General features: G+C 39.4%; 1 protein-coding gene across 1 annotated transcript in view; it reads left to right on the plus strand.

Moving 5' to 3' along the window:
• RANBP17 (RAN binding protein 17) overlaps positions 1–10,126 on the plus strand; it is a gene marked incomplete at its 5' end in the record, with an annotated part of 125,662 nt that extends 115,536 nt beyond the window's left edge. The window contains 3 exons of the mRNA XM_010075006.1: positions 1,714–1,928; positions 3,105–3,243; positions 9,951–10,126. Of these exons, the coding sequence (XP_010073308.1) occupies positions 1,714–1,928; positions 3,105–3,243; positions 9,951–10,126 (530 nt within the window). The remainder of the gene's footprint in view (positions 1–1,713; positions 1,929–3,104; positions 3,244–9,950) is intronic.
• Between the last annotated feature and the right edge of the window lie 671 nt (positions 10,127–10,797).

Consider the following 10,797-nt stretch of genomic DNA (forward strand, 5'->3'; position numbering starts at 1 on the left):
CTTCTTACAGGCCCCAGTTACTTCTTCTAAGCAATCCCTCATCATACTCCTGGTCTTTTTTTTGTAAATCTGCTTGTCCTTTACAACCTGATGGATAAGTTGCCTTCTACTTGCTAAAGCTGGTGAACAACGCTGATGTTTTAAACAGTAACTTAACGCTTTTCCTTCTTTGCATTAAATGATACCAAAGGGGTGATACTTTGATGTGTTGGGTGTTTAAAAACAAGGTTTTCCCCCCTTATTTTTCTAACTATATGTTGTAAATTCTTCATTGTCAGCAACCAATAACAGTAAGAGAAAGGATTAAAATAAGGCAGGTACGATTTGCAGACGGAGATTTGTGTGGGTAGGAGGGAGAGCTGCATGCAGACAGACCCAGTTTAATGTTGGGCCTCAATCTGTAGTAAACAATACTGCACAATCTATGAGATCTGTGTCGTGTCCGGCAAGATTTTAGGGTCATTTTTTAATTACCTATTATAAAAGCAAAACCAAGGTGTCGTAACTACCTCTCTCAACGGGCAATGTTTGGAATTCTGAATGGTTAATGTCCAGTTCGCTCACTGCTCCTTGATCCAAGGTGTCATCATAGCCGTGACAACTGGGTTAGACACGGAAAGCAGACAAGCCGAGCATCCGATCTGGGGACTATTGTGCTTTTATTTGTAGGAATACTTTTAAAATGTACATTTTTGTGTTATTTTCCTCTAGTTAAAATTACCGACAATGATGTCCTGGCGCTTGGGTTTTGTGCAGGCCAAGTGTGCCAAGGCCAGCGTCAGGTGGGGTCAGCCTAGGAAGGCTGGGTCGTGGTGGAGCTGCAGTACATCGTCTTGGCTGTGTTCATGGTGCTGGTTTAGCTCACTTTCATTAATTGCTTCAGGTTAAGAAAAAGTCATCACAAAGACAAACTAGCTCTGGGGTGCTGTGAAGATGAGCCTTGAGTTATTACAAGTTACTTGGAAAACTTGGTAACGAGGCCTTGTACTTCAGGTTAAGAAAAAAATCATCACGAAGACAAACTAGCTCTGGGATGCTGTGAAGATGAGTCTTGAATTATTACAAGATACTTGGAAAACTTGGTAACGAGGCCTTGTGAGTAATTGGGTTTGTACAGAGGACTGCAGCGGGATCTACTGCACTGCTGCACAGTGGATCCAAAAGTCACTACTGCCTCTTAATAGTAACAGCAAATATTTACAGTTAGCTGTTCTTTTTACATTATAAACATGGATTTTAATTAAAAAGTCATTCCCATCTGTGATGGGTAAAATAGAGGCTTTTGTAATGGACATATTTGTTTTCTGAGGGATATATTTAGTGTGTGTATACATCGGCAACCATCCCAAGAGACCAGCATGGTAATGGATCAAAACCAGGCTTTGCTGCAGCAGGAGGAGCTGTAAAACCATGTGTTGCAACTCTGTTCAGATTAAAGAATTCATGCTGATAGACCCAGTCATGGTCTGGCTGTACATCGATGATGGGAATTCCATAGCTTATATTCTAAATTTTGCTTACTAATCCTTGGTGGTTTTTAAGCTCTAGTCATGCTTACCCAACAAATCTTTTACATCAAATGCAGAAACAATTTTTTTTCCAAATAGTAATGAATATAAAGACAACAAATAAGTTTAGATAGTGCCATCAAAATATTTTAGATTTGCAGCTGCTTATATAAGTTTCTTTCTTTCTTTCTTTTTATGAAAACAGGTAATCAGATCCTCTCTCTTGGGACTTTGTCAAAAGATCAGGTTTATCCGTTGAAACTCAAGGGCATTTCCATCTGTTACTCTGCACTCAAATCTGCCTTATGTGGAAATTATGTCAGCTTTGGCGTCTTCAAGTTGTATGGGGACAACCACTTTGACAATGTACTTCAGGCCTTTGTCAAAATGCTGCTTTCAGTATCCCACAGTGACTTGCTAGTAAGCGATTACTCATCTTGGGAGTCTTTACGTGAAATATGAAATAACACCACCACAGGCTTTGTATTGTTATAATGAGACAGAGGGATCTAGAACAGCTCAAACCCAGCTTTCAGTTCAATGACTTGAATTTGTTTATATAATGACATCTAAAATACAGGTATAACAGAACTGTCATGTGATACGGGAGCTTTTCCAGAATTTTCACTAGGCTTGTCGTGAAAGAAATGCAATTTTTTTTTTCCTTTCGACACTTGCAAATCCATTTAGGTTGCCTGCATGCACTGTAAAACATCCTCACATATTCAGCTACTCTGCAATTAGTTTCAATCTGTAAATTGTCATTGTGTATTCCCCATAAAATTTAAAACTTTAATTTTAAAGTACACCATGTTCCCACTTCTCTGTGGGAAGACAACAGATCTTGCGCAGTATCAGCCTAAATTTGAACTGTGACATTTTCTTGATGACGTTTTAGTTCAGAACTATAATTTTCTTGCAGGAAGGGACAAATTTGGGATAGTTAAAGATGGTTAATACCCAGGTTTCTGCCTGCCACATAAATAAAGTTCTTGGAACAGAAAAATTGCTCTCAATTAAAATCAGTGTGTTGGTTGTATAGTAAAGTGTGCATATTTGGCACATGCCTAGCCATCCAACAATAAATGCCCTAAATAAGAGTAAGATGCTGGTTGGGCCAATAGATTCAAACAAGTGCCCTTGCCTGCGCGGACCCTGTTACAGGCCATCACTTAAGCACAAAAAAGTCCATGTCTGAGATGATTTGGGGAAATCTGTGATAAATCTTTGTAAGATTTCCTACAGAAAGTAGGATACGGGCTGTAATCCTGTCAAACTGAGACCCTGGACAGGACACTGTCCTGCTTTTACTAGACTGCTAGCTGTGTAGCATGCCCAAGTGTGATAGCACTATTGTATTATCCTGAGCTTATTTTAAACTAATAGCAAGTTTATATCCTATGGTAAATTTGAAAAGTTGAAATCTGCTGAACAGGAGAAAATATTTTGTCTCTATAAATATTGTGATTTAATGGCTAAATTAGAATTTATCACATCATTAAGAAAATGTAAAACCATTCTTCTGTCATCTGTTAACGTTAGTATTAGTCAATGGTAGTATCTGTATTTACTCTGAATGTGTACTCTCTTTTTCAGCAATATCGAAAACTAAGCCAGTCTTATTACCCACTTCTGGAGTGTCTGACCCAAGATCATATGAGTTTCATTACCAGTTTAGAACCTCACGTCCTAGTCTACATTCTTACCTCAGTCTCTGAAGGACTTACGGCAGTAGGTAAGAATTACTTACACTCAGCTAAAGAAAGAATTCGAGTACTTGGGTATCTCTGATTTTCAAAGAAGCACATTAATTTGTATCTTTAAAAATGAGTATCAAGTGACAGTGGAAGATGCTAGCTTTTGAATATTTTAAGAATGGGACTCTTCTGGTTGATGGACCTAAGTTCTTTTGAACATCTAACCGGTAGGATTTTACAGATAATATTTTTTAATTGTCTTTTCTTATGAGCCAGAGTTGTTAAAACTATTAATGTGCTTCCACTAGGATTGTACTGAAAATTCATGCATTTGTTATTCAGAAGTAAAATGTATTAAAATGTGTACAGGAGTCTGTGGGGTTTTGTTTTTATTTGATCTACATAGCTGTTGTATAAATGATGCTTGTTCTGCACAGCTGTGATATGATTTGAGAAATTTGAAGGTGTATTTATCCATGAAAAAAAGAGACTAGTTATTCAGTACTTCCTGAATATACTTTAGAGGGGAGTTAGTGTAACAGAAGCATGCTTGGAGTAACGATAAAAATGCAGCAGTCTGACTGCTGTCATTTCATTCTCTTGCATGGTTTGATGTATGCTTTTTAACCAGATGACTGTCCAAACGTTTGGAGTTTTGGGGGCAGGAGGTTGGTAGCCTAAAGTTCTTGGGAATGTGAAGGAGGCCGGGCATCAGGGGGAAAAAAAATAAATCGTGCATTTATGTTCTGATCACCTAGGTATGCCGTGCATTTATATAGGTTTTGACTGAGAAGTTGTTCAGAACATTCCAGTAGTATTTATTGATTAGAGTGGTTATTAAGGAATAAAAAATAGGCACATATAACATCAGTGTGTATAGATGTTTCTAATAGCTGGTGTTTCTCATTACCACCAAGTGTCAGTCAAGCCCCATAGGACTGTATGAATGCACCGAGACTCAGAAAGCATTTGCCATGTTAAACACATTCAGCAGTTTTTGCTGCAAGAGGCAAACTACTCTTAGAGAGAAAATGGGTAGTGAATAGCTAAGCAACAGTAGTAAAGAAGTATTCAGATCATTTTATTATATAATGCTGAAATCCATCTTCTCCCAGATATTTTGAGTGCTTTGTCACCTGTAATGATGGCACAGCAGTTTCTGCCTATAAGTGGGTTCTGCTGCGAGTCTGCCTGTTGATCATTTGCAAATGCATGTATTGGACTGAATGCTTGACTGGCCAGTTTAGCAAGCCCTGGTCCTGGTTTTTGTTATCACTCCACATTACACCTCTTCCATTTGAGATACTGGATATATTAATTTAGCTAATTCACTAGCATACCAGTTTTACTTTAACCATCACTTTGAAACCCAATTTGAATTCATGTAGAAGAGAAAGAAGAAAAGGTAAAAGCTACATAAGCTTCAGCTTTCATGTGTTGTTATTATTTTCTGCTCTCAAAGAGTGTTGATAGCTCATTCAGGCAGGGAGGAGGAGTAAGGAAAGTACGTATTTCCAATTTTAGCTTTAAACTTTTGTGGTTTAGGTATCTGGGAGTTTAATCATGAAGAATTATTAATTTTAGGAACATCAGTGCTTTATTATAGAACTTTTATTTGGTGGAATTCCTCATGTTCTGCTGAGAAAAGTATCAACAAAAATTTTAACAACTCACTTTTTTTTCACGTTTCATAAACCATAGACTTGCTTAGCCAATGCTCTTATTCAGTTCATCTTAATGGCCTTAAAGTACCTAGGATAAATACAAACATACAAGACTAAAACAGTGTGTCAGAATTTTTAACTTCGCCTGACTACACTGAAGGCTTGGTGCATCAAAAGCTATTATGCTCACTTTCATGTTCTTTTTTTAATTTGTTTGCTCTGATTCCTCCAAACTCAAGTAGTTTTTTAGTCTTTGAGACTTGCCAAAGTTGTTTATGAGTAAGACCTGCCCAGAGGAGATGTGGAATCTCCATCCTTGGAGATATTCCCAGATACTGGACAAGGTCCAGAGGAACCTGTATCCCTGGAGGGGTTCAAGGCCAGGCTGGATGAGGCTTTGAGCAACCTGGGCTAGTGGAGGGTATCCCTGCCCATGGCAGGGGGTTGGAACTTGGTGATCTTTAAGGTCCTTTCCAACCCAAACCATTCTGTGATTCTATGAATCTATGTTAACCCCGTTTTGGGAAGGAGGTTGGACTGGAGGATGGTCTCATTTGATTTCTGCCACCACCTTCAGGATCCTACTGGTATTTTCCCTATGGATTCCACTTGTATTCTCTAGCTTTCCAAAACAGTTGTTGATTCTGTCCAAATGCCTGTGCAGCTCCTCATCTTGTGAATGTCTCTTTCACATTACGAGTAATACTTGCCATGATTAGTCCACTGAAAAGTGCTTCTTTTTTACCTTTCATGTTGAAATGACAAATGTCATTTATTAATACTGCATGTATCGGCATCTTAGTACTGCCTATTGATGTCAGCCATTAAGTTCCTCATTTGTGTTCAAGAAGTTTTATTTCTGTAGTGAACTGAATAATTTTCCATAGTCTTACATGACATGTCCAGATGAACTCCTATTGTGTCAGTTTAGAGCTTTTAATGTTAATTTAGTTGTTATCATCTCAAGAGTTAGTTACCTGTCACTGCATTTTCTCAAGAGTGATTCTTCTAAATGTTTTATGTCTTTTAAAATTTGGGTATTTGGGACATTACCAATTGTCAGACAGTGAAATACAAATTTATTTCTTACGTGTTTCTTGGTCAGATAAATCCATCTGCCCTTGGAAGATGGGTAAGTAGATCTAAGCGTTGCCTTTTTCACTGAATTATATCGGTGCCCTGAGAACATCTCAGCATAGTAGGGCTCAGGGCTGTAAGCCATCTGATGGGGAATTGTGTTTTAAACCGATTAGAATATACAAGTAATTTTCAGAAATGTTTATAAAAATGAAATAGGTGTCTTTTTTATTTTAAAAATTAAATACCAGGAGATCACTTCTCTTCCACAGGAAAAAGTAACTGATGTTTTTCTCTATTCTCTTTCCATATGTGAAACCTTTGAGACTCTCATTGTTGTCAGCTGTAGGATAAACATTCCCCAAATACTTATTTCTGAGGAGTGTTCATTCTGTTGCTGAGTAAATACCTTGCTTGATTCCATGCTTTATAAACACTGTGAAAGAACATGTATTCCTTCAGAAGCACCTAGCTGTAAATCAGCTATAATGGAAGCCCTCATCTAAGCTCTTATTGCAAGGATAAACACTCCAATAGTTCTCCTCTGAAGTGTTTACCTGGCTTTTTCACCGCTGACTCAGTGATCAGAGCCTTTTAATGCAGTCTGCCTGGCATGCTGTCACTAATCTCTGCAGAGCTTTTCTAATTCTCATATGATTAATAGCGTAGTATGCTATTCATTGAGGAAAAAGTAAAACATTTTTTTCTGTCTTGCTGCCTAATTTAGATGTTAAATTGCTAAATCCATTTACTTTCCAGATTTAGTCTCGAAGACAAATAATGCCAGTATTGAACTGTAAGCAATTGATGGACAGGGAAAATACCACTTAACTCCCTCTCCTTGCCTTTTTGTGAAAAACAAAACAAAATCTTTTAATTTGCAAAGATTCAGCAATGTCATTAAACTGTTGAAAAGTAATTCCCCTTCAGCCTGCTGTTGTCATATTGTTGAGACCAAAAGGCATTGTCAAGCTGTTTGGGGGTTTTGTTGGCTTTTTTAAGATAACATAACCCGTTTTAATCAACTTCCAGTTACTTGAGGTAATGTCTGATTGGAATTCCCTACATAAGGCAAAAACTCATGGATAATAAAAAAGTGCATGTAAAGTTAGTCTCCAGAACATGAAATGAATGCATACTGACAAAGAAGAAACTAAAAGATATAGTTTAATGTAGTGCTGACTGGTGCCAGAGTCATCATCCTTGTCCCCAACCTACCATGAGCACCTACCTCACCAGCGAGTAAGTCCAGAGAGCTCCGTTTTGTTTGACAAAACTACTGAACTGTTACCGGATCCACTCTGGCACACATGGAATCATAGAATGGTTTGGTTCGGAAGGGACCTTAAAGATCATCCATTTCCAAACCCCTGCCATGGGCAGGGACACCTCCCGCTACCCCAGGTTGCTCAAAGCCTCATCCAGCCTTGCCTTGAACCCCTCCAGGGATGGGTTTGGGCATTTTCTGTAACCACAGTCTGCTTGCTTTGTCATCCAAGCGATTAGTTCATGGGTGATAGAGCTGAGTTGACCAGAAATGAAAAATGTGATTTTGACTGCATTTTCCCTGGTCTTCTCCATCCATTTCTTCTGTCCATAGCTCAGAACCAGTAGTTCCTTGTTGCTTTTTTATGTTCTGTTTATTTGGTTGGCTGGCTTGTCTCACAAAGATGTAGTGAGAACACCATTCTGCTCCAGCACAAGGTTCCACGTGCCCAGAAGAGTCATTCAAGGGAGTTTGCTTGATGCTCCCTGTCTGTTATATCCTTGCAATCAAAAGGAAAAATGAGCATAGGGAAGCATATTTGATATATAGTTATGGGCAGATTTAAGTAGCTCTTAACACTCGTATCAGATTCTCATGAGCAGATGATAGCATAGACCTGTCTGCTGTCCTGCTAAAATCACTTACTGTCGAATGTAAAATATCTACTTGTACGGTATCAGCATGTTTAGAACTACTGCTGTTTTGTAAACTGATGATAGTGATTTACTTTGTATTATTCAATTTAAAAAGAAATAGAGTTAAGCGCTGGTTTAGAAATACAGCAGAGCCCTCCTATGAAATATGTATTTTCAAATCTCTCACTTGTTATTGATGGTGATTCAATTCCACCATGAATTGCATTTCTAGTTTATATGCAGGACTGTTTTGGCTGAGAACGCGATGAGTGCCAGATTCTGTGGTCTTTACTTTGGCAAGACTTCTAACTTTGACCTCAGCTTTGTTCCGGCAACGTCTTAACATCCTGCCCTGCTGAATCCAGTCCTGGGAAGCCCACTGGTCCAGTGAAGACGGAGTGGAGATGCTCCAGCTCGTTTCTGTGAGCTGTTAGATCGCTCTCAATGCTTGCTGCTAAGTCAGCTGGTTGCTTTGGAAGATGGAGTCTTAGGAGACCATTTGTATCTTTTGTGCCTGTGAATGTTTCTTCAGTGTTTATTTCAAAACACTCTTGGCAAAACACAGTTTTTAGATGGCGAAGGGTTAATAGTGTCAGCACAGAGCTTAAGGAGTTAAACAGACACAGATCAAAATACTTCGGTGTCTGGAGGGATGTGTTTAAATGAACACTGCAAGCTTGGCAGGCCTCCAAATTAGCATAGTTTAAAGAATTCAAGGTACATTTAATTGGATCCTTCTAATCCCTTTTCCCTCAGAATGAGCATTTTAACAGTTTAATTCCTTTTGCAACCCCCACACAGCCCTTACTCCAGTGGCCCATCTAGAACAAATACTGTGAACTATAAAAGGCCTAGGCAAGCTCTCGCTGAAGTCAGTGGCAACAGGGCGGAGTTCTGCATGCTCTGCTCTACTGGATCTGATGTTTGAAATTGCAGAGAAAATCAGCTAGGGCTAACCCTCGCACCCAGCAGGTTGAACCGCTGGCCTTGGTATGGTGAGGAGCCAGCAGTGTTTAAACGTGTGGCCCTGGCTGGGGTGACGGGAGCGGAGCTGGGCGGCAGCACCACTGTACATGGCCGAGGACCAGCCACTGGCCTTGGGGCCAAGGAGCATCTCAGGGGTCGGGCCAGGAGGCAGCAGCTGGGCAGGGGAAGGGGCACCCCTTTGCAAGAGGGAGACGAGAGGAGGTGCATGGGAACCAAGGACCAGTACACTGTTACCATCATGCTGATGCATAAACGTGAGCAGAATCTTCTTTCACAGCAGGGACACAGCGGACACCTAGGAAAAAATAACTGACATAAATCAGACATATTTACTCTGCAAATAGCTTTAAGCTTTTAATGTCTCTTACTTATAGAAACAGTAAGTAAAGATGTGAAGTGGCTTTTGCTTCTGCTTCTCAACCATATCCTCCTTTGCTGTCATGACTTTCAGCTTGGGGACATTCATGAAGCATTTGGTAGTGACTGCTGTTGTATTGTTGCCAGACGTATTTAATGTACTTCAGCCTACTTGAATGATTAGTAGTTAAGCAAAATGACTGACTGGCTGTTCTGTGACCACCCTTTTCCTACCCTTAGTGGCCCTTGTTCGTTGGTTGCCACCTGACATTGATTGTAAGCTATTTGGGGCAGAGAAACATTGTGAAATACTACTTGATAGAAACCTGGACAATAGCTCTACTTGATTTAACCTTGCCTTTTTAGTAAGCACATCAAAACTGAATTTTGGTTTCCAGGAATCTGCAGCTTTCTGAATGCAAAACTGAAAAACCAGTAAAATGTCAACCCTCATCCTGTGCTTTCCAGTACACAGAGGGGCGTTCGTACAGGAGTGCATGACGTTCACTGGAGTTCATAGGATTTTCAGTACATGGAGCTATCTGGTTACTCAAAAGTGAAGGTTTCGTACTGCTGACTGTGAATAAAAGCTGTCTTCAAAGCTGGTCAGCTCCTGCATCAAAAATAGCCTTGTCGATGTATCGATTAGCCTAATGTCAAAGAGGTTATTAAAGTTGAGCTCTCTGAGTACTCTAGAATATCATTATTAATTATTCTTTTATGGAAACAGTTTCAAACCTGTTTCATTTTTTACACAGATACAATTGTCTCCTCCAGCTGTTGCGCTAGTTTGGATTACATCGTCACCTACCTCTTCAAGCACCTTGCTAAGGAAGGCAAGAAGACTCTCAGGTGTAGAGAAATTTCACAAGATGGACAAAGATTGCTTCATTTCATGCAGCAGAACCCAGAAATTCTACAGCAGGTGAATTAGCAGTCCTTTGTATGGGTTGTTGTTATTACATTTCTGAGTTTTACTCATTTTTAAACCTTGTGGTACTGAACACTGAGGTAGCATTGGCTATTTAGTAACAGAACAAACTTCCCTACGCTGGTATGCAACCCTGAGTAGCTTCAGCCGTGTTCTCATGACAACCAAAGGTTGAAGGTATTTTTTCATCATACTGAAGAAGTGTACATACTATATTTGGCTGTACAGTATCTTAGAACTTGGTGTTTCATTTTTGCTTATAAAAGGAGGTGTGTAAGATCAATACGTTTTCTATAGACAAATGGGAAGGAAAGGTCTCTGAAGTGTTTTAAGAGGAAGAACAAATTCTGGCATTGAACCACACATTTTGATAATGAAATGTGCAAGTCGAATGGCTGTATGCTATTGAGTTTGAATATTTTATTTTGCAGTAGGTGACTCAGTGAGATTTTTTTCTGTTAAAGGTAAATACAACAGAAATTAAATCTCATGCTTCTGAAAAGGGGAGATTTCCCCCTCCTGGCTCCGTCAGGTTTATCACAGCCCAAGTACGTTACAGGGAGACCACGATGTTCATAGTTACGTATCTCCACATTTACTCTCTGCCACATTCCCTTAAAATCTCATTAAACTATTTGAAAACGCACATTTACAAGCATCTCTGGATTCCTAAT

This window comes from Pterocles gutturalis, unplaced genomic scaffold, assembly GCF_000699245.1.
Source record: "Pterocles gutturalis isolate BGI_N339 unplaced genomic scaffold, ASM69924v1 scaffold2857, whole genome shotgun sequence".
NCBI lineage: Eukaryota > Metazoa > Chordata > Aves > Pterocliformes > Pteroclidae > Pterocles > Pterocles gutturalis.